At 43.6% G+C, this 23,126-nt stretch overlaps 1 protein-coding gene across 1 annotated transcript in view; it reads left to right on the top strand.

Moving 5' to 3' along the window:
- The window catches only part of NAA16 (N(alpha)-acetyltransferase 16, NatA auxiliary subunit), a 468,335-nt gene that overhangs the window by 419,229 nt on the left and 25,980 nt on the right, over positions 1 to 23,126 (top strand). The window contains 3 exon segments of the mRNA XM_029602955.1: positions 3,265 to 3,363; positions 5,231 to 5,374; positions 17,655 to 17,752. Coding sequence (XP_029458815.1) covers positions 3,265 to 3,363; positions 5,231 to 5,374; positions 17,655 to 17,752 — 341 coding nt within the window.

Here is a 23,126-nt window from a genome sequence, read left to right as displayed (position 1 = left end):
AGGGGCCAGTCAAAGTTCTGGAAACTTTGACAGAAGTTTTCCGTGATTGGTCTCCATCCTGATGTCCACCCATATGTGAGGACTAACATCCTGCTGTCCTGTGAGAACACCTGTTACAGGTAAGCAACATTTGCTATTTCCTAAAATTACTTCTGGGTCTATCCTGTTCAACCTCATCTCATGACACCCTCATTCTAGAAGCTGCTTTCCTTTGAAAAAGGCTCGCCTCCGCTGTATGGAAACCTTGAGATATTTGAATGTCTCTATCATATCTCCCCTATCTCGCCTTTCTTCTGTGGTATACATGTTTAAATCTTTGTCTATCCCCATGTGCTTTAGAACGAAAACCACTGACCATTTTAGTAGCCACCCTCTGGACCAACTCCATCCAGTATATCCTTTAAGATGCAGTCTCCAGAATTGTACCTAATATTCCAAGTGAGGTTTCAACAGGGACCTATACAGGGGCAATATCAGCTCCCTTTTCTCCTGACTATTCCTCTCCCTATGCAGCCAAGCATTTTTCTGGCTTTTACTGTTGCTTTATCCACTTGTTTGGCCACCTTAAGATCAACAGAATTGCCCCCAGAATTCCGCTCTTACTTTATGCTTAAAAGAATTTCACCTCCAGTATTGTACTTTTCCCTTGAGTTTTTGCAACCTAAATGTATTACTCTGCATTTTTTAGCATTAAATCTTAGCTGCCAGACCTTAGACCATTCCTCAAGCTTTACTATATCGTGTTTTCCACTCTTTCCTGGCTGTCCACCCTGTTACAGATTTTGGTGGTATCAGCAAAAAGACAAACCTTTCCAGATAACCGTTCAGTTATGTCGCTCACAAAAATGTTGAAAAGGTCAGGGCCAAGATCAATCCCTGAGGCACACCACTAGTAACCCCCTCCTCAGAGAAAACTTCGTTCACCATTATCCTTTGTTGCCTCTCACTCAGCCAATTTCTAACCCAGTCACTCTCTCTAGGATCCATACCAAAGAATGCTTCAATTCCTTGTATTCTAGAGTTCCTGCAAGACGATCTCATTAAGGGGCTAGTGCTTAACATCTTGAAGGTGTAAGTAACAGCTATTGCATGTTACAGAGGGGCGTATGCATCCCATCCTTGTCATCCCAGCTGGATGTTTCCCATTTTCTGAAAAGGTTTAAACACACATCTTCAGTAAAGGATCTAGTTCCCTCTTGGACTTTAAACTTGGTTTTGTCATCCTTAGCAGGTTCCCATTTTGAACCTCTTGTGAGGATTTCCCTGAAAGTTTTTACCTTGAAGGTAGTCTTTCTAGTGACAATTTGTTCAATCAAATGGATTTTGGAACTGCAGGAACAGTCAGGAACAGTTTTTTTGAAATTTACAAGAGATATGCTCAAGATTCATACAGTTCCTTCCTTTCTTCCAGTAGTGTTGGTTTTTCATTTGAATCAGGCAGTCTGTTTACTTTTCTTTGGTAGACACACTAAAGTACAGGGGTAAAATGCAGTTCATTGTTTGGCTGTCCAGAGAGTTCTTTTGAGATACTTGAAAGTAACAAATGATTTCAGAAAATCTTATCACCTATTTGTTTTGTATTGTGGTGTGTGAAAAGTTGAGACAGCCACTAAAGCTACGATAGCGCGTTGGATTAAGCAGATCATAATGGCAGTTTATATTGATAGAGGAAAAGACAACTCTTAGGGTACATCTCACTGCAATTGTCACTTGTCGCTATGTAGATGGACCTCATATATCTATAGAACCCTTCATTATAAGATCTATGTGGAAGCCTTCTGTCAAGCCACCCAAAGTGTCATGGGATCTTAACTGGATTTAAGCCAGTTAATGAAACCCCTTTTGGACCTCTGGTTGCTGTTTTGATGGCAATCACATAAGCCAACAGAGTTAATGAGCTGCTGACTTTAGCACCTTATCTACCTCATATAGTTTCTCATCATAACAGAGTGGTGCTGTGCATGCATTCTGAATTTGTCTAATGTCTTGTTTGATTTCCATGTTAATCACTAAATCATTCTTACAGCAATTTTCCCAAGGCCACATTGCAATAAATGTGAACAAGCTTTGCACACTTTTGATTGTAAAAGAGCCAATGCCTTCTATTGGAAGCAAACTAAAAATCATGGGAAATCACCCAACTTTTTCTCTTTTTGTCCCAATAAGCCTAGAAGTTTGCATATCTTTCACTTATGGCCAAGTTGACCTAACCTTGGAGGGACATGTGAAGGCCCATAATGTCGGGGCCATGGCTGTATCAGCAACCCATCTAGGGTTGACTTCTATAGAAGAAATATTCAGGACTGTGATAGTTTACACATTCATGTTCTATTTCAGTTTAGATATGGAAAACCAGTGTGACGACAGATTTGGCCGGTACATTCTTTGAGGGCTTGAGCCCAACTATGGCCCATTTTCTTTATTTAAATTTCTCTTCACAAAAAATGAAAAAGGTGAGCTCTAACCCACCAAGAATAGTTATTACCCTGTTGGTGAACTTTATTATTTTCTTTTTCCCTTTTATTTTATTGAAGACACTCCAAACCTAGTCTTATCTGTGTGACTGGTGATTCACCTTGTCTTCAGTGAAAGCAAAACTTCTTACCTTACAGGTGTTCTCTTAAGATAGGGGCATCACCAGTCATGCCTTGCCTTTCTCCTTCCTTTCTGAAAAAGAGCTTTCTTAGTTGTAGAAGGGAACAATGTGAAAACTATCTTGCATGCCTAGAAGAATTTCTAAGATTTTCCTGGAAAGTTCTGGAAAAGAGCCCATTTAACAACAAGCAAAGGATTCATCCATCTGTATGACTGGTGATTCTCTTGTCTTCAGAGAACACCTTTATAGCTAAGCAATTTAGCTTTTTCAGTATTATCTTGAAGAGACTAATTGTATGTAACTTCTAAGTTTGTTTTTTAAATAGTTTCTATAATGCTTAGGAAACGCTCAAAGCTGAGTGTGAAGGGAGACTGCAGATGGCATTTGGTAGCAAAGAGCTTAAGCCAACCTCTGGGAAGAGTTGTTAGTCTGTTGTACTATCACTAGCCGCCTCCCATGGTATAGTCTGATTCTAGATTTAGTGGGGAAAAGAATTGGTGGTAAGACACAATGCTTTATGTATTTACAAATGTTTTCCATTCTCTAAATTCTTCAAAGCATGACTTTTTTGTTAGAATGATATGTAATGAAGATATTTCTACAGTGTTAAAAATAAAAAATAAATAAAAAGCAGCTACTTGACTAACCATTTTTGGTTTTCATTGCAGGAAAATTTCTGTTAATGTTGCAGTCTGTGAAAAGAGCTTTTGCTATTGACAGCAATAATCCATGGCTACATGAGTGCTTGATTAAATTTTCTAAGTCTGGTATGTAAAATATCAAGAATGAGAATATCCTTTATTTTTATGATATATGGATAAGTTCTCAAATCATACTTAACAGCAGTTTACCAATCTTTTCAATCCCAAAGCACACTTACATTAACAAAAATGTTCTGTGATATACCAACTTCCACAGAGCAGGCAGTACAGACATGGAGAACACTCGAATAACAAAAGAAGAGCTAGAGAAGCACTGAAAATTCCACAGTCTCTCTTCCAAATGTCAAAACAAAGAGGAGGTAGAGAGACAAATGAACCTGTCTCGCTGGACCAGTTTCCTCTATATACAAGCACTAGATGAGGGAGATGGTGTTTTGTGGGCAGCCAGCTAAGTTAGTTACTTTGGCTGTCACATGTGGCTGCCAGAGCTACTTCGCTGCTGCTGCTTCCACCTCTGAGTAAGTCACAACCTGTACTCGGTGCATGCTGTCCCCATCTCACTCACCCTGGGAATAGAACAGAGGCTTGGAAGGAGGAGGCTCAGGATGGGGAAGTACTATGAACAGTATGTGTGCTACACAAAGCAGGGCACAGCTCTCTGTGTCCTATATACTGCCCATTAATTACCACACTTAGGGGCTCAAGTTGTATCTAAGAAGAGGCATGCATAATTATACATGAGAGGGTGGTGGATGCCTGGAATGCCCTTCCGGAGGAAGTTGTGAAGACTAAAACTGTGAAGGATTTCAAAGGGTCTTGGGATAAACACTGTGGATCCCTAAAAGGCTAGAGGATGGGAATAAATTTAAAAAAGCTTAACCGGCAATTACTACCTTTAAGAGAAACATGGGGTTAACCTGCACGGAGCAGCAGTGACTGCCTTGGGAAGCTTGCTGGGCAGTCTAGATGGACCATTTTGGTCTTTTTCTGCCTTCATTACTATGTTACTTGTTCCAAAAAAGGAACTCATATATGTTTAAGAGCTACCACTGGTGTCTCTTGTTGCTTTGAGGTGCTGAGAGCAGAGCCTGGGTGCAGGTCTGGATGTAAGCATCAAGCAGTGGTAACGTCTGTGGCATACCTTGTCAAGTCTGAAGACACACTAGTGTCCTTTTCATCACAACATTAAAGTGAACTTTAATGAATAGTATATCTGAGTACGGAGCTCTGAAGACATTTTTTCAGATGGCTGATTAAATTGGTAAAGTTTCAGCTATGTATCCGAGAAATGTAAAAAATCATCACAACTTGGAGATCTGCTTTATAAAGTGATGGCTATTTTAACTGTGGGTTACTGCATGTTAGAACTTGCCAAATCTAGACAACACCACATTTTTGGGAAAAGCAACTAATTATAACACTTTTAACATGACATAGTTTTCTGTGAGGGTAGAGTAGCCATAGAGGCAAAATCTAGCTGTTTGCTGAGGTTAAGCTTGTAGAGCAGTCATTGATTAAAGCTATATCCAACAGAGAACTTTATATCAACCAAGGTTAGTACTCTGAGGCTTATCCATCTCTACCTTTCTGTTTCTTGAAGCCAGATTTACTAAGCTTTTTTTCTCATGGACACAGTAAATCATGCCCCTAATATATGATACTGTAAGAGAATAATTTACTTTTTGTGTAAAATTTTGTTAGCTGTCAATGTTATCAGCAAAGAATTTTTATTTATTTAAAATATTTACACAAATTCAAAATCAATTTATTCTGAGCAGATTACAATAAAATAAAGTAATAAGATTTGTTTAGAGTTGAGATTTCATAAAATTGATTTACTGTTTAGTCAAAGGTGACATCAGTTTTGTGATATTTTTGCACAGATTTTAGTATTGTTCCTCATGAAGAATTTATTGGCAAGGGCAGAAATGCTTTTGGGTGGTGAAAATATAAACCTTTGCTGTTGTTACAGTGTCAGATCATAGTAACCTTCCAGAAATTGTTAACACCGTCCTAACTCAAGAAATGCAGAAAATCTTTGTTAATAAAGACTTGGAAAGTTTTAATGAAGAGTTTCTTGAACACAATGCTACCTCCATTCAGCATCTTCTGTCAGGTATGTTGTGATGAAGGTTCAATGTTACCAAGTTATATTTAAGAACAAGTGTATTATATGCTAACCATTTTGAGACATTTTGTAACTACTTAATAAAATTGGTGTGAAAATATCTTTGTATAGTGTCAGGTGTGTAGGCTTAAATTAGTGCTGCTTTTATTTAGAATATACATGAGATTCATTAAGAATAAGATAACATACTATAAAGTTGTGCTCATGAAGTTAACCATGAAGCCCCTATGTCAGTTGATTGTTTTGGAAGAATCACATTTTTAGAAGCTTTCTGAAGGCAAGTAGATCTGGAGCTTTTCTCATAATGCATCCTACACAGACCTGTCGACCCAGCTCTTCCCTCAGGTAACCTATATCCCAGATGTTGAATACACTAGCAGACTGGCTCAGCAGAATCTTGCAGGCTTACATAGTCCCTGGATCAGACAAAAGTGAAAAAAAAAATGTTGGGGTTTTGTTTGTTTTTTTAGCAGTTGGAATATGCCATCTTTGGGAATGTGCATTTCTTTTGTATTTGTAGTTTGCTGTTTCTTTAGAGTTTCACTGTTCAGAATCTGGTTTCTCACGCTTTCTGTTTTGGCTTTGTCTGCTTGTTTCGGTTTCTAATTTGCAGTCCCTTATTTCTCTTTTAGATAAGGGTCAGTCTGTGTTGTGCTAGTGTGTATTTTCTCTGTAAGGATTTTCACCAATCCAGTTTGTTCACTTTGTCCAGTAGGTGGTGTCTTAGTGTTCTGGGGCCTGATGTAATATTTGTATTGCTGCCTTTTATAATAAGAGTGCAGTTTGATGCCTGAGAGTTAGTGCTGTGATTGTATGGAATGACCAGGTTCTAGGTGTCATTTTAATTTTTTTTTTTTGCCTGGGCTTGTTAACTTCACAAAGTGTTTAGCAGTAGAAGGATTTTGTTTTGCTGAGGTAATACCAGAATTTGAATTTTTCTTTTGCATATTGGGTTGAAATGTGATCTGTCCTAGTTTTGCTCTGCACTTGTTCTGATGATTATGATTAGTGCTATTTTATTGTAGTTATTATGATCTCTGCCTTTCTAGAATGAGAATTCATGAAAGAATACATTTGTTTTATTACATGATTGGATCTGATGTTTGTTCTTTGCTTTTTACATGATATTCTTATGTATGTATTTATAAACTGCAGTAAAATGAATACAGATTAATAAGACATTTTTAATGCTGGTAAGTGCAGGCCGGCCGGAGAGGCCTGTCTTCCATGTATGTGCATGCCCACGCACAGCTTCTGCTCCCCCCCCCCCCCCCCAAACAGGAAGATCAGTGGGCTGTGGTGGAGCTCATCCCACCACGGCCCGATGGCAACAGGAAACCATGTGTGTGAGCTTGTTTGTGTGTGTGAATGAGTGAGAGCCTATAGGTATCTGAGAGACTGTGTGCATATATGTGTATCTATTTGAGATACTATGTGTGTATGTCCCCGTGTGAGAGCCTGTGTGTGTGTGTGTGTGAAAATCTGTGTGCTTGTGAATGTCTGTGAGAGAGCTTGCATGTTTGTGTATGCATTGTGCCTGTGAGAGCTTTTGTGTCACAAATAGGTTCTCACAGGCACGCACATACACACATAACATGAGTGTGAGGGAGAGGCAACCTGTATATATGTTAGAGAGAAGAAGTGTATGAGAAAATGAATGTATTGTGCATTTGTGTGAGAAAGAAGATAACATTTGTGTGGCTCTACCTCCTCCAATTCACAACAATCTCAGGGTGACTGGAAATCAGATACCAGGTATGGAGAGCAGAATTTTAAATCCTTAGTTTTAAGTATTGGGTGTAATTTGATGATTCTGCTCTTTTGAAATATTTAATTTTTTGTGGGGGGAATAGAAAATGTTTTAATTGGATTTTTTATTCAACAGATTTTTGAAATGTTATTGGTGTATGGGAAATTTTCAGTATTCTATTCATTAACTGGTTTGAAATATTCTTTTTATGAATAACTTTACTGTTATGATTGTTTTATATTTCTTGATTTTATTTAATATTTTATAAAGAATGATACTGTCTCTGTTTTTCCATTGTTGCTGTGCTTATAGAGGCTTCTTGTGGGTTCCAGTTCAGTTGTTCTCAGCAAGTTTCTGTTGATATTTTCTGATCTCTTTATTCTATATTTTCCTAGCATGAGACAGATGGACTCAGGACCAGTGGGTTTATGCTCCCCTGCCAACAGATGGAGACAGAGCAAGCTGACATCATAGTATACATAACCCTGTAGTGACCCCAGCCTGCCAAGTATTCTCTGTCTCCAGCAGATGGTGGACATGCATCTCCCTATGGGGATTGCTTTGAGATTTTGAAAGGAGTAATTTGAAATTCTAAATTCAAGAAAAGAAAGCCCCGCTCTCCTGCGGTGATCCCTAAAGGTCCCTCCCCCAGTTGAGAATTCCTGAAGCAATTTCTGTAATCCCTTAGAGGTGTACCTTGGTCCGGTAGGACTTAGCTGCTAGTTTAGCTGAAAGGCAGTGGGTGCAGAAGGCCAAGTGTGGCAGAGACGGCAGATGCCCTCTTCCCAGTAGCCGGAGACCATCTCTGTACTCAGCCGGTAAGGGATGAGCTCAGGTAAGGTTTAAAAAAAAAGAGGAGATAGTTTTACCTGAATCAAAGACAAAGGGGTTTCAGGATTTCCTCTGGTCTCCATTCTCTGCTCACCGTGCTGACATTCGTTCCTGTTGGGGTTGGAGAACTGGGCAGTCTGGCAGGTTGAGCAGCCCCCGCTGAGCTAGACCCCACACTTAGGCTTTTTTCTTGCACACCACGTAGTAGGCCATGGCGGCCATTTTCGTGCACTCTTGTTCCTGTTCTGCTGCCATCTAGAGGCCGTTGGTGTGTGCAGTATGTCGGCTCTGCACACGCATTGTGCGCTTCAGTTTTTGAACGCGCTTTTTACACACACACGCTTTTTTACGTGCTTAACTTCTTCTAGGCACTTATATTTTGGGCGCATATCTATTTTTTTTTTTTAAACTTTTTATTAGAAAATTTTTATGTAACAAACAGTGAAGGAAACAAAAATAATCAAAAAGGGAAAACTTCCCATCTCCTCCCCTTCTTTTCATAGATAAGTACAGTGATCTGGGAACACAGAGATAATAGCATTTCTCATGCTCGAAAAATATGACAGTATACCAATGTTGGTAGCCAACAAGAACAAGCTAAAGGATCAGAGACATTGGGTCCACTTCAGGCCACTTTAGAGCATTCCAATAATTCCAGTAGGGTATCCAAATTGCATCATATAATGACATATTATATTTGAGCAAATGGGTTAGCTTCTCCACTAGCGCTATCTCATGGATCTGTATTTTCCAACAACCTAGAGTGGGAGCGGATTTCCACATGCGCATATCATTTTTTAGCACAAGCCATTCCAACGCTAGTTACCAAAGCAATGGCGCCAGTAAGCAAGAAGCTGAAGCGTCTGCCTATTTGTGTTGCCTGTCATATTAGCGTTTTTCAGCCTGACTTGGCTTCTAACCTGTGTCAGTGCTGCTCAGACGCTCAGGGAGAGTTGTCTTCCTCAGATTTTACTAAGCCTGGCTCTTCCCATTCTTATGATGGATTAGGCTTGGCCTTGACTTGGAGGGATACCAGGTCTTAGTTCTCTCTTGACTGGCTCATCCGCTGGCGAGGGCAGTTCTGTGGGACCAGCTCAAAATCTTTCTGGGCTTGGTCTGGACCCAGCTGATTTTTCTTGGGTGGAATTCTTTCAGGCTTACAAGCCTTTCTTCAGGCTTGTAAGCTTCCCCTATATCTGTACAGTCGGACACTCAGTCAGTGGCTCCTCCCTCTTCCAGTCCTATGCTTAAGCACCGGGGCTCGCCCTTGCTCCCTGCGGGTGTTCCTGACAGGAATCCGGATGGCACTGATGATGAGGTTGATCCAGATTCCCTGGAAGATGGGAAAATTCCTCGAGGGCTGGAACCGTATTGAACCATGTTGTGGTTCTTTCATAGAGATGAACTGCCGGCCCTGATTTCCCAGACCTTGAAACAGCTGGGTGCTCCTAGTTCAGATGCTATGCCAGAGCCGAGGAAGAATCCTATTTTTGCTTCCTTACATAAAGCCTCTTTTTTTCTCCTGGTGATGGATGCCATCTAGGAATTGATTGATCTGGAATGGGATGCCCCAGAGGCAAATTTTAAAGGGGGTCAGACATTAGAAGGCCTGGACCCCCTGGATCTGTCTGTTAGAAAGCATTTACATTTTCCCAAATTGGGTATGTGCTGTCTAAGCAGATGACTATCCCCATAGAGGAAGGAGCGGCCTTGAAAGGATGTACATGATAGAAGGATTAAGGCTATTCTTAAGCAAGCCTTTGAGGCAATGGTGATGAATTTACAAATTGCTTCCTGTTGTGCACTAGTGGCGAGATCTTGTCTGCTTCTCTCTCAGGAGGTTGATGAGTCTGGATGGAATTCCAGAGTAGTTTTATGGAGCCTCCTGCCGCCTTTTTAGCAGACGCAGGCTGTGATTTGGTCCGGAACTCGGCCAGAGGTGTGGCTTCAGTGATTAGTGGCCAGGCATCAACTCTGATTGTGAAATTTGTCAGCTGACACAGCTTTCAAAGCCAGTCTTACAGAGATGCCCTTTAAAGGCTTGTTCTTGTTTGGGAGCGAGTTGGAGAAACTGGCCTGCAAGTGGGGCGAGTCTCCGGTGCCTCGGTTGCCAAGGATAAGAAATAGTTACAGTGCCCCTTTGGTATGAGGGGTCATTTCCGGAGTTCCAGGCATTTTCATCCCTACAGAGGGGGCGACCTTTCAGCGAACTCGGCCTTTTGGTAGGTCTCAGTTCTTTCGTCCCTGGTAGCCCAAGCGAGGTGTGGGCTCGGGTGGTGGACCTTCCCGAGCTTCCCAATAAAGGTTTTCCAATCCACCTTCCTGAACAAGAAATAGGGGAAATCTCTCTCTTTTATCGGAAGTGGTTCAAGATCACGACGGACCAGTGGGTCCTGGAGGTGATATGCGAAGGGTATGTACTGAAATTTTGCAGTATTCCTTGGAATGTGTTTATGGTGTCCCTTGCCATTCCCCACAGAAGAAGCCAGCAGTGGAGTTCATGCTTCAAAGGGTCCTCAGAGTGAGGGCAGTGGTTCTGATGCCCAAGTCTCAAAGTATGGGGTGATATTCCATTTATTTTATTGTGCCCAAGAAGGAAGGCTCCTTTCATCCCATCTTGGATCTCAAGAGGGTCAACCGTCACTTGAAGATGACTCATTTTTGAATGGAAATCTTATGCTCTGTAATAAGAGCGGTACAGTCAGAGAAATTTCTGACCTCCTTGGGTCAGTCAGAGGCTTACCTTCAAATTCCCATCTGATTGGAACACCACTTTCTATGCTTTGCAGTATTGGGCTGCCATTATCAGTTTCGGGCACTGCCTTTTGTTCTCGCCTCCGCTCCTAGAACTTTTTCCAAGATTATGGTGGTGGTAGCAGCAGCCTTGCGAAAAGAAGGAATCCTGGTGCGCCCGTATTTGGACGACTGGCTGATTCAAGCCAAGTCCCAGGAAGAGAGCCTCCTGGTGACACTCAAGGTGATCTCCTTATTGCAGGAGCTCTGTTGGGTGGTGAACCTGAACAAGAGCAATCATTAACCAATCCCAGTCGTTGGAGTATCTTGGGGTTCGATTCGATACGGGACATGAGTTTTCCTACCGGAAGTTTGGATCCAGAGATTGATGTCTCAAGTGTGTCAGTTGATGAACCCCATACTCCTGACGGTGTCATCCTACCTACAGGTACTTGGCTTGATGGCAGCTACCCTGGAAATGGTGCGTGGGGAAGGGCAGATATGCGTCCTTTTCAGCGCTCTTTGCTATCTCGTTGGAACCCGCATTCTCAGGATTATGCGGTTCGGTTCCACTTGCCGATGGAAATCTGCTTCCGCCTCCAGTGGTGGTTGCAGGAGGATCATCTGAGAAAGTGAGTTCCCTTGCCCTCTCCAGCCTGGTTTGTACTTAAAACAGATGCGAGTCTCCACGGTTGGGGTGCTCACAGTCTGGAGTTAACAGCCCAGGGTCGCTGGAATGCCAACAAGTCCTGCTGAAACATCAATCCCCTGGAGGCCCGGGCGTTATGGCTGGCATGCTTGCAGTTCAGCCACAGGCTGCGGAATCAAGCGGTTCGCGTGATGTCTGACAATGCAACAACTGTGGCCTATATCAATCTCCTGGAAGGAACCAAGAGCCAGCAAGTGTCGCAGGAAATAGCTGATGGAATGGGTGGACAGTCATCTGCAGATAATCTTTACCTCTCACATTGCAGAAAAAGACAACATAAGAGCGGACTTTCTCAGCAGGCAGAATCTGGACCCAGGAAAGTGGGTGTTGTCAGCCGAGGCATTTCAGCTGATTGCGGATTGTTGGGGCCTTCCGTTCCTAAACCTGCTGGCGACTTCTCGAAATGCGAAGGCTCCTTGATTCTACAGTCGCAGGAGAGCTCCGTGGTCCCTAGGAATAGATGCTCTTGTACAGGTCTGGTCGGAAGACAGATTGTGTAATGCCGTTCCTCCGTGGCCCTTGCTGGGCAGGATAATTCGCAAGATCGAAGACCACAGGGGCCTAGTACTCCTGGTGGGGCCGGACTGGCCCAGGCATCCGTGGTATGTGGATTTGTGATGACTCCTGGTGAAGGCCCCCCTTCGTCTTCCACCACACATGGATCTGCTTCAGCAGGGACTGGTTCTTCATGAGGATCTGACTCTTCTGTCTTACGGTTTGGCCCTTAAGAGGGCTCACCTGTTAAAGCGTGGTTATTCCTCTACCATGATTGCCACTTTACTCCGCGCTCACAAGTTATCCACTTCCTTGGCTTATGTGTGGGTTTGGAGAGTTTTTGAGGAGTGGGGTGTTCTTTCTTGTTCAGTTAAGATCCCTCTCATTCTGGATTTTTTGCAGGATGGATTGAATAAAGGCTTGGCCCTTAATTACTTGAAGGTGCAGGCTGCGGCTCTTGCCTATTTCAGATGCCTGGTGAATGGTGCTGCCTTGTTGTCTCTTCCTGATGTGGCCCGTTTTTGAAAGGAGTGTGAAGGACCTTAGGCCTCCCTTGAGGTTACCAGTTCCATTGTGAAGTCTTAAAATGGTGCTGGACTTTTAGCAGGCCCTACATTCCGACCCTTGTGTAGCCTTTCCTTATGGTTGTTGACTTTGAAGACTGTGTTCCTGGTGGTTATATGTTCTGCGTGTTGGATTTCTGAGCTGCAGGCATTGTCTTGCTGGGAGCCATTCCTTCAGGTGACTCCAGGGGTGTTACAGCTGCATACTGTTCTATCCTTCTTACCCAAGCTACTCTCAGACTTTGATTTGAATCAGTCCATTTCCTTTCCATCCCTGGATAAGGTCAGGGATGCAGAGAAGTTTCGCCTTTTGTGCTCCTTGGATGTTAAGCGTCTTGCTGTGTGGTATCTGGAGGTCTCTGATTTTTTCAAAAGATGGATCACCTGTTCGTTCTCCATGGCAGCGGGAGTAAGCAGGGCGCTCCAGGTTCACGGGCTACCATAGCTCGTTGGTTTAAGGAGGTGGTCACAGCCGCGTATGTGGATGCTGGTAAGCCATTGCCTACTCAGGTTAGGGCTCTTTCCACTAGTACTCAGGTAGTGTCATGTTGTCTCACTTTGATATCTGTCAAGGTGCGACATGGTGCTCCTTACACACTTTTTCCAGGTTTTATCGTCTGGATGTGCAGGCCCGGGAGGATGCAGCCTTTGCACATGAGGTGTTGACTGGACCGCGGGCAGCCTCCCACCCTGTTGGGGAGTAGCTTTGGTACATCCCACTGGTCCTGAGTCCATCTGTCTACACTCTAGGAAATGGAGAAATTACTTGATAATTCATTTTCCTTACTGTAGACAGATGGACTCAGCTTCCCGCCCTCAGCTGCCGCATGAGTGTGTCAATAGTCCTCCTGGGGCTCAAGGGATTACTGGTAAGTTTTCATCCAGTCCCTAGCTTGGAATACCTAGAATCTTATCTGAGTTCAGTGTTTATGGTTAGTTGAGTACTGTTCTGGTTACCTGTTTATAATCATGTTTTTAATCAAGTTGTTTGCTAGTCTGTCCACAGTTGCTTTTGAAGAGAATACTGGCAGGCTGGAATCACTGCAGGGTTATGTATACTGTGACGTCAGCTTGCTCCATCTCCATATGCTGTCAGGAGAGCATAAACCCACTGGTCCTGAGTGCATCTGTCTACATAAGGAAAATGAAATTATCAGGTAAGTCATTTCTCCTTTGGTTAGGGTCTCTCTATGTTCTGCATATGTGACTGAGGTGAGGTATTTTGCTAGCATGTAATTTCTTTTTAGGGATCTATAGCAGCCTGGTTTCCTAATAAGAGCTTTTATTGATGTTCAAGGGCCTGGTGTGATATGTGCAGTGTTGCCTTTTCATAGATAAGGCTGTTAGAGTTGTTTTGGTATGGGAGGTTTACTATATTGTAAAGGCAATTGTTTATACATGGCTTTCTGAGGGCCAAGTCCTCATCCAGCAAGCATTGCAAAAAGTCTAATTCCATAGGAGCTCCAAGTGTCTTTTTTTGCAGAGTTTCCTGATTGGCACCACAGGGAGTGCATGTAAATATAATATGCATGTTGTAAGTGATATTTCTGTCTCAGAAGACTGTACTTTTGAATGTTTTTTTTATGTAAAATGTTATAAATGCATAATTTTATTGTGTCTGTAAAGGGTGTGGGAGTCTGTGTGTGTAAGGCTGTAAGTTTTGCCTAGGGTACTATCCATTGGGGGGGGGGGGGGGGTCCTTGTCAGTTTTTAAAAATATGGTCCATGTCAGTTTTTAAAAATATAGTTTGCAGGATGGAGCTGGGCTTTGAATGAATCGGGGGGGGGGGGGGGGGGCAGCAAAAAAGCTAGCACCGGCTCTGCTAATGAAGCTTTAATGAAGTACTGGGCAGCATGCATGGAGAAGCAGTTACAAACCTAAATTTAAGGCATGGAGGTAACCTGCAAAAAGCAGTAGTTACAACCCTGAAAAATCTTGCTGGGCAGACGGGATAGGCCATTTGTCTTTTTCTGCTGTCATTTACCGTGTTACTATTTTAAGCTTAAAACCCTAGAAAAGACCGATGGGCTCATCAGGCAGTAACTGCACGTGAGAATTCCCGTGTATGCCCAAAGACTTCTGAGAGCTGGGTCTGGATTGACTCTGTTAGATGATGTCATACACTGGTTATGACTGATTCATCCTGTTCTGTAGGGAACCCTGGTTACAAGTAAGTAACTTTGCTTTCCTTCCCCTCCCCTGTGTTAGGTCAGACGAAGATTTATTTATTTAAAGGTTTTTATATACCGGTATTAGTAGAGACATCATACCGGTTCACATTTGAACAAAAGGATGAAAATACATGTTAACAGGGGAGAAAAAACTGGGAGGGGGAAAACTTAAGAGCAGCATGGAAGTCAAGAATTCATAACAACAAGAAGAAGAAGTGAACTTAGCGGAAACCTTAACTTAAGGAGAGAATTATGTTGATATAGAGGTACATGAGGGAGCTGTGAGTGTGTAAAGGTTATTCCGGGTAGGCACGTTTGAATAACCAGGTTTTTAACTTTTTCTTAAATTTGAATGTGCATGGTTCGAGGCGAAGGGTCGGGGAAAGGGAATTCCAGAGGGTCGGACCAGCAATTGAAAAGGCACAGTCGCGTGTGGATGAGAGGCGGGCTGTTTTAAGAGAGGGTACAATTAAGGTGCCTTTATTGGTGATTCTGGTGGGTCTGGTCGACCGGTGGGGGATAAAAGGATGGTCGAGCCAGTTGGAGTTGTGCACATGGAGGGATTTGTGAACAATGCTCAGAGTTTTGTAGTGGATATGGGAAAGGATCGAGAGCCAGTGTAGCTCTTTAAGGATGGGTGTGATATGTTCACATTTACGGGTATTTGAGAGGATACGGGCCGTTGCATTTTGCAGCATCTGTAGCGGTTTTATCGTAGAGTAGGGGGGAGCCCTAGGAAAAGGGCTTTACAGTAGTCTAGTTTGGTGGGGATATAATGGCTTGGATCACTGTACGGAAATCTTGGGTGTACATCAAACACAGCATCCTTTCGCCGTCACTGGCCAGTTCAGATGCCTGTAGATCCTGAAAAGTAGATCTTTTTCTTGTTGCTTAGTCCCAGGGAAAAGCGATGACTTTTCCAAGTCGGTTTAATAACTGTTCATGGAGTTTGCATGGCATCGAAGTGAAGCATCAGCCTTCCTTCTTTCTCACTCACCCCATCTCCCATGTCATCTTTTTTTTGCTGGCGAGAGTTGAAAACTCCCATCAGTACTGCATTTTTTGCCATTCCTCGGGTTCTCTTTATAACACACACATGTCCCATTTAAATCCTTCCCCATATCAGTGCTCTTGTTTTTGCCTAGGCTGGGTTTTGTGCTACTCCACTCCCCTCTCAAAGCACCTTTGTATTTCCAGGTTTGTTACTGGATTGAAACTTCCCCCCTTTATTTGCCAGCAGCAGCAGGAACTGGCCAAAATGCTCCCCACCCGTGCCTGCTGGCTTTCTCTGTAACAGCAGCTTTCAGGAGCACTGCAACCCAGTCTCACTTCTGAGTTTGCAATAGCTGCTGAAACCTACTCCCTATGCTCTCAGGGTTTCCTGTAGTCAGCCACAGTAGCAGGAGCTGAATGGGCATGCTCCTGCTCCTACTACCTCTCCTTTTGGCCCCTGTCTACCAGGTTGGTGGTAGGTACTTAACTGCAATACAGCTGCCTGAAACTGAGATTATTGCTGTTTCTGCTTCTCTCATCTGCCTGGGGGAAAATAAATTAAAAACAATTCAAGGAAGCTTAATCTTTTTCTGGCAAGAATTAAGAATGCTACTGGCACTGCAGTATTAGCTGTGCTGCCAACCTGCCGCGAGTGGGCCAAAAAAATGTGAACCTTGCTTCAGGCTGATCTGCCTGCAGGCAGGGAATGTTTAGCAAGCCAAAAAAAATCCATTATAGACAGTAGCTTGGGGACCCCTGCTTCAAATGATACAAAAAATATGAATGAACTCTCATCTTTATTTAGAGGAGGGACCCCTGTGGGGCAAAATAATTTTAAATAAGTCCGTGAGGAAAATTCCTGTCAGGAATCTCTTCAGTGCTCCTAGACCGCGAGGCTACTGCTGCGCGGAAAAAAGAAGATTGAAGGGGCACCCCTGCTGGCTTCAGGGTTAGTGCCATGCTGGGCATGCCCAGTAGGGGCCAGTCAAAGTTCTGGAAACTTTGACAGAAGTTTTCCATGATTGGGCTCCATCCTGATGATGTCACCCATATGTGAGGACTAACATCCTGCTGTCCTGTGAGAACACCTGTTACAGGTAAGCAACATTTGCTATCTCCAGTGGTAACCTCCCCCCTTCTTCCTCATTACCCAGCGCTCCACCTTACCTTCTTTCCATATTTCTGAATCTTACCATCTGTTTCATCTTTCCTCATTCCTCTTCTTCCTCCTCTCTCATTGCTCATTTTGATCCACAAACACTTCTCTTCCTCCTACTAACTCAGTCTCTGATCCCCTCTCTCCCACCCCTACCAATTTGATCCCCAGTTTCTCTATTCTCTGTGTCCCCACAACCCCAGTGTGATCTCCATTTTCCTTCCCCTTTACTACATCTCAAATGCATCCTTTCCTTTCCCCCTTCCTCCTTCCTTTCTCGTCTATTTAATCCATGGTCCAGCCCCATCCATCACGCTTCTCTCTTACCTACTTACTGCCAACAGGAGGAAAGTGCCTATAATGGCTTATGTGAACCACATTGAGTCCTGCAGTATGAAATGCAATGTGCCAGCAGGTCCATCAAGAACAGCATGAGGTCTACAGCTACAATGCAGTTCAATCTAAAGACTCAAACCACAAGGGACCCGAAAGCAGTAATGCATGCTTTCCCTCTTCCAGCAATAAGCAGGGAAGGGATGAGTGGCATGCTTACCATTAACAGATTTAATCAGAATCATAGCATAGTACTTCCACAAACCTGAGTAGGCTAGGAAGAATACAGAAAATATAAAAGACAAATCTGTAATAGATAATTCAGATGTAAGACCATGAAACATGCCAATTTAGCTTAAACCTTTATAGCTAAAATTCATTTAGACTTTAGCTTTATAAACATCTGTTTTTGCTGTGTGCCTCTGGTAAGGTTTCTTTTGGGACTCCAGCAAACATCAAGAGCACTTCATGTTTAAATCAAATCTAATAACAGAGGATTCATTAACAGCTGTGGTTTTGCTTCCTTGTTTTAGGTGCTAAAATGATGTATTTTTTGGACAAGTCAAGACAAGAGAAAGCAATCGCTATTGCCACTAGATGGGATGAAACTATGATAGATAGAAATGTAAAGGTATGTTTTTTTCCCCCCCAAACTCTGTATCTATACACATGAAAGTAGTGAATAGTTTTAGAAGATCTGCCTTCTCTCCATTTAGTAGGCAGTTTTAAACACACAAGTGCCTATACAAACAAATGTCCAGTAAGTAAATGCCAAATAATGCTGCTCTTACAGAGTACATTGTTAAATTCCTCGCACTTAAATATAACATGATTTGGTTTTTGAAGAAGAGTAATGTGTGGAGAGTTTTCGAGCTTCAAGTAAAGGTAATTTTCTTGGGGGTTGATTTTTAAAAGAACCGCGCGGGAGTCCATGTGCGCACAGTTCCTGGCGCACACACATGGATGCAGCTATTTTATAACAAGCGCGTGGGTCGGAATTCACGTGCATGGGGGGGAGGGGGAATTTTAAAAACTACGTCCAGCTACGCAATCAGCCAGTTCCCTATACCCCTTCCTACTTTGCCCCCCTTTTCCCCTCTCCTCCCCAACCCCTAAAACCCCTTTCCCTACCTCATATATATAATTTTTTTTTTTTTAATTTCAGAACTTACTTCATCTGAACAGATGAAGTAAGTTCTGCGTGTCGACCAACTGCTGGCGAGCGCTTCCCTGGGACAGTGCTTAATGGCCGCTGTCCCGCCCAGCCCTCAGCTCACCCCTTTTCAATCTGCCCAGCACTTCTGCACATACTGGCAGATATGCATGTGGCCGGGCCATTTCTGAAATGTGCTTGACACGAGCACGGCCCAGCCATGCATGTATCTGCCAGATTTTACACACATGCATGTTTTAAAATTCGACCATTAGTATACAAACAAGTAAACCTAAAACCAGGGGGCTATGCACTTCTACCAGCAGATGGAGAGGGAGCAAAGCTGACATCGCAGTATATATATACCCCTGCAGTGACAGCCCACCAGTATTCTCCATCTCCAGCAAATGGTGGACATGCATCTCTCCACTAGGGATTGCTTTAAGTTTTAGGAGAAAAGAAGGAAATTAATTCATTCCGCTGTCCTGTGGTAATACCTTATGATCCTTCCTTCAGTTGAGAATTCCTGAGGTGATTTCCGTGATCCTTCAGATGAGTGCTTTGGTCCTGTAGCTGGTTTTTCAAACTGGCGTGGACTTAGCTGTAAAAAAAAAAACCAAAAATAACAGCTGAAAGGAAAGCGAGTGCAGGAAGCAGAGCGCAGTGGTGAAGATTTATGCCTTATCCCGCAACAGGAGACCAACCTTGTACTCAGCTGGGACGGGCTGAGCTCAGGTAAAGGGTAAAAAAAATTAAAAAAAAAAAAAAAGGGGGAAATGAGTAGGGATTCCTTCCTGCCCCCTCCTGGTCTCTGTACTCTGTGTGCAATGTGATGGTCGTTTACCGCCTCCGGTGGAGTTCAGGAAACGGGGATAGCCTCAAGGGTTGAGCAGCCCTTGCAGCTAGGCCCTGCTCCAAGGCTCGTCTGGTTCACTGCTTGGCAGGGCGCGGTGGCGTTTTCACGCATTTTTTGTGCACCGCAGACTGCCCTCTTCAGTTCCATCCAGTCATCCTTGTGCGACCACTGTGTGCTTGGTTGGTTGCCTACCAAAGCGTCCATTTGTGTGTGCGCACATGTGCCTTTTTTTAAATATACGCACCATTTTGCACACATTATTTGAGCGTCCTGAGGGAGCTCGGTTTGGGCACTTATATGTGAGCGCCTAATTTTTTTGGGTGCACTATTGTCAGGTGCCTGTTAGGGCGTATTGACAAACTGATGGTGTCCATATCAAATAAGCCTAAGTACCTTGACCTATGTGTTAATTGTCATATTCGATCCCAACCTGGCATTCCCTCAAATTTGTATCAGCGCTATTTGGAGGCTTAAGGAGAATTACCACCACTTGATTTTACTAAGCCTGGTTCTTCCCAGCCTGGTGTAGGAATGGAAAAAGAGCTGCCAGAAGGGTTGCCTGATTTTGGAGCTCCCCTAACTGGTTTATTAGTGAGGGAAAGATAGTTCAGTGGACACAGGACAGTTGCCCCCTGGTTTTGGCATGTATCCTTCTGCCTTTTCTTGGGTAGAATTTTTTCAAGGATTGCAGTCCCCGGCCCTGACCAATCTTGACAGGTTGAAGTCACAAGCAATGAAATCCCGCACACTGAGTGCTGCAGGTAAGCGTCGGGGTATGCCTATAGCCGGTCTTCCCAATAGGGACCCAGATGGCACGGAAGATGAGACTGATCCTTACTCCCTGGCCTATGGGGAAATTCCTCCAGGATTGGAGCCCTAGGGAACTGTTAAAGTTCTTTCGAAGAGATGTTACGGCTCTGATTTCCCAAACATTGAAGATGCTGGGAGTTCCTAGGGTTGAATCCATGTCTGAGCTAAGGAAAGATTCCATTTTGATTTCCTTGCATAAAGCCTCATGCTTCTTCCCTGTTATGGAGGCCATAAAGAATTAATTGATCTTGAATGACGCACCCCAGAAGCTAATTTTAAAGGGGGATGAGTCTTGGAAGGATTGTACCCCCTGGATCCAGTTGTGAGAGAGCAATAGATTTTCCGAAGGTGGATCCGCTTACATGTGCTGTTACCAAGTGGGCGACTGATCCCGTAGAAGAGGGAGCGGCCTTGAAGGATGCACAAAATAGAAGAATTGAGGCTATCCTTAAGCAGGCCTTTGAAGCAATGACAATGAATTTGCAGATAGCTTCCTGTTGTTTCCAGGTGGCTTGTTCTTGTTTATTGCTCTCAGGAAATTGATGAATCTGGTGTGACTTCCAGGGCAGTGATGGAACCAGCAGCTGCCTTTTGGTCAGTACTTCGGCTAGAGGAGTGGCTTCGGTAATAGCGGCTAGGTGTCAGCTATGGCTGAGAAATTGGTTGGCCAATACAACCTCGAAGTCTAACCTTACAAAGTTGCCCTTTAAAGGCTCGCTGTTATTTGGAAATGAGCTAGAGAAAATGACCAATAAGTGGGGTGAGTCTCCGGTTCCTCGATTACCAGAGGATAAGAAACGGGCGCTGCGAGCCTTCAGCACAAGAAGTCATGCTAGGGGGTTCAGACTGTTTCGACCCTACAGAGGAAAGACTTTTCAAAGGACTCAACTTTTGGATAGATCTCAGTTCTTTTGTCCCAGGCAGCCCAGAAAGGGTGCAAGCTCAGTAAGTGGATACCCTGAGCCTCCCAATGAAGGTGTGCCAACCCACCTCTGGGATCAGGAGATAGGTTGCCTCTCTCTTTTTATCAGAGGTCAGTCGAGATCACAACAGACCAGTGGGTGCTGGAGGTTATAAGGGATGGCTATGCGCTGGAGTTTCGCAGTGTGCCTTGGGGTTGTTCATGCAGTCTCCTTGCAACTCTCCGCAGAAGAGACAGGCAGTGAAGATTGTTGGAAATGTGATTCCAGTGCCCACATCTCAAGAAAATATAGGGCCGATATTCTATTTATTTCATGATGCCCAAGGAGGAGGGCTCTTTTTGTCCCATCCTGTTCGCAGAGGAGTCAACCGTCTTTTGTGTGTGACTCATTTTTGGATGGATACCTTGCACTCAGTAATAATGGCAGTACAGTCGGGGGAGTTTCTGACGTCTCTAGATCTGTCTGAAGCGTACCTGTGTATTCCCATCTGGCTAGAGAATCAACGATTTCTGCATTTCACAATTTTGGGACAACACTATCCGTTTCAAGCGCTACCTTTTGGTATTGCCACCATGCCCAGAACATTTTCCATGGTTATGGTGGTGGTGGCAATGGAGTTGAGAAAAGATTGGATCCTGGTACACCCATACTTGGAAGACTGGCTGATTCAGGTCAGGAGTCTGAAAGAGAGCCTCTTGATCTCCTTGTTGCAGGAGCTAGGTTGGGTCGTGAACCTGGCCAAGAGCAAGCTTCAGCCATCATAGTCACTGGAGTATCTTGGTGTTCAGTTTGACATAAAATTCAGCCAGAGGGCCATATTCACAAACTGATGGCACAGGTGCTTCTGTTGATGAAAACAATGTGCTTGGATTGATAGCAGTGACCCTGGAGGTGGTGCCGTGGGCAAGGGCGCACATATTTGTTGTCTTCGGTGCATTTTGCTGTCTCGTGGGGGCCCACAGCTCAAGATGATTCAGTTCGGCTCCACTTGCCAGTGGAGGTCTGCACTCAACTACAGTGGGTAGTTAAAAGCGGATCATCTAAGAAAGGGATTTTACCTAAGATCACCGAATGGTTAGTGCTCATGACAGATGTGAGCCTCCAGGGTTGGGGAGCTCACTGTCAGGATCTAGTCTGCCGAAATTCATAATTGGCAACAAGACAAATTAGTAAATTGGTATTTCCTTAGATGTTAACCATCAGTAAATTACCAAAATGAGGGCTATCCAATGTGTAGCTATTGTGGAGCCTTTATTCTGAGGGAAATCATCTGGAAACTTAGGGCTTGCTGCATTTGTGCAGAACTCTCTTCCTTGAAAAAGGAGCTGGCTGATGTTAAAGCTGAATTAGCTTCAATAAAGAAAATCTCGCCCACTTTTTAATATTCAGGAATTAATTCCCCATTACCACAAAAAAACCAAGAGTCAAGAAAAAAGAGATACACAGTGGGCTCAGGTAGGATAAAACTTGTGACCCACAGACACCCGTTCTTTACAGCTGTGCAGCCCACAAGTCTACCGCCCCACTCACACAGGGCATTAAGGAACTCAAAAAACAGGGTTACAATGGGCTCTGGTAGAATTAGACCTGTGATGCGGAGACACACCCTGTATCAAGTACAAAAAGCCTTCTCTGTATTAAATACTGAAGAAGTTCTTGAGAAAAAGATTGAAGTGTTAACTGAGAAGAAACCCAATGCATACAGAAATTCCAGATCAGTAACCAAAGGAAAAAGCTCATTGCGATGGATGAATCTATCATCAGAGGCAATAATCCTTTCCTTTGCACAATTGCAATGGGAAAAGGTGAAGTGAATAACAAAACTCAACTAAAGTCATAAAAGGAGTCCAGGAAAAGCAGTGAACTGAACGAGAAAAGCTGGAAAGCTAATAAGCACAAATGCCCGTAGTTTGGGCAATAAAATCCCAGATCTGCAAGCCCTAATGGTGGAGGCGGACTTGGACATTGTTGCTGTCACGGAGACGTGGTTCACGGAATCTCATGATTGGGATACGGCAATACCGGGCTACAACTTGTTAAGGAAGGACAGAGAGGATAGGAAAGGGGGAGGAGTGATTCTTTGTCAGAAACAATATCCAAGCTTCTGAACTGCAAAGAAGACGGGGCAATGAAGAAGCAATATGGGCCGACCTAAAAAAAGATGATGGGGCATCCATTTATATTGAAGTGATTTACGGGCCTCCAAATCAAAAGTAAGATCATGACAGAGATCTGGTTGAAGACATCCAAAAGATGGGAAAGA

This window comes from Rhinatrema bivittatum, chromosome 5 (assembly GCF_901001135.1).
Source record: "Rhinatrema bivittatum chromosome 5, aRhiBiv1.1, whole genome shotgun sequence".
NCBI lineage: Eukaryota > Metazoa > Chordata > Amphibia > Gymnophiona > Rhinatrematidae > Rhinatrema > Rhinatrema bivittatum.
Note: the sequence above shows the minus strand (reverse complement) of the source record. Positions and strands in the feature narration are given on the sequence as shown.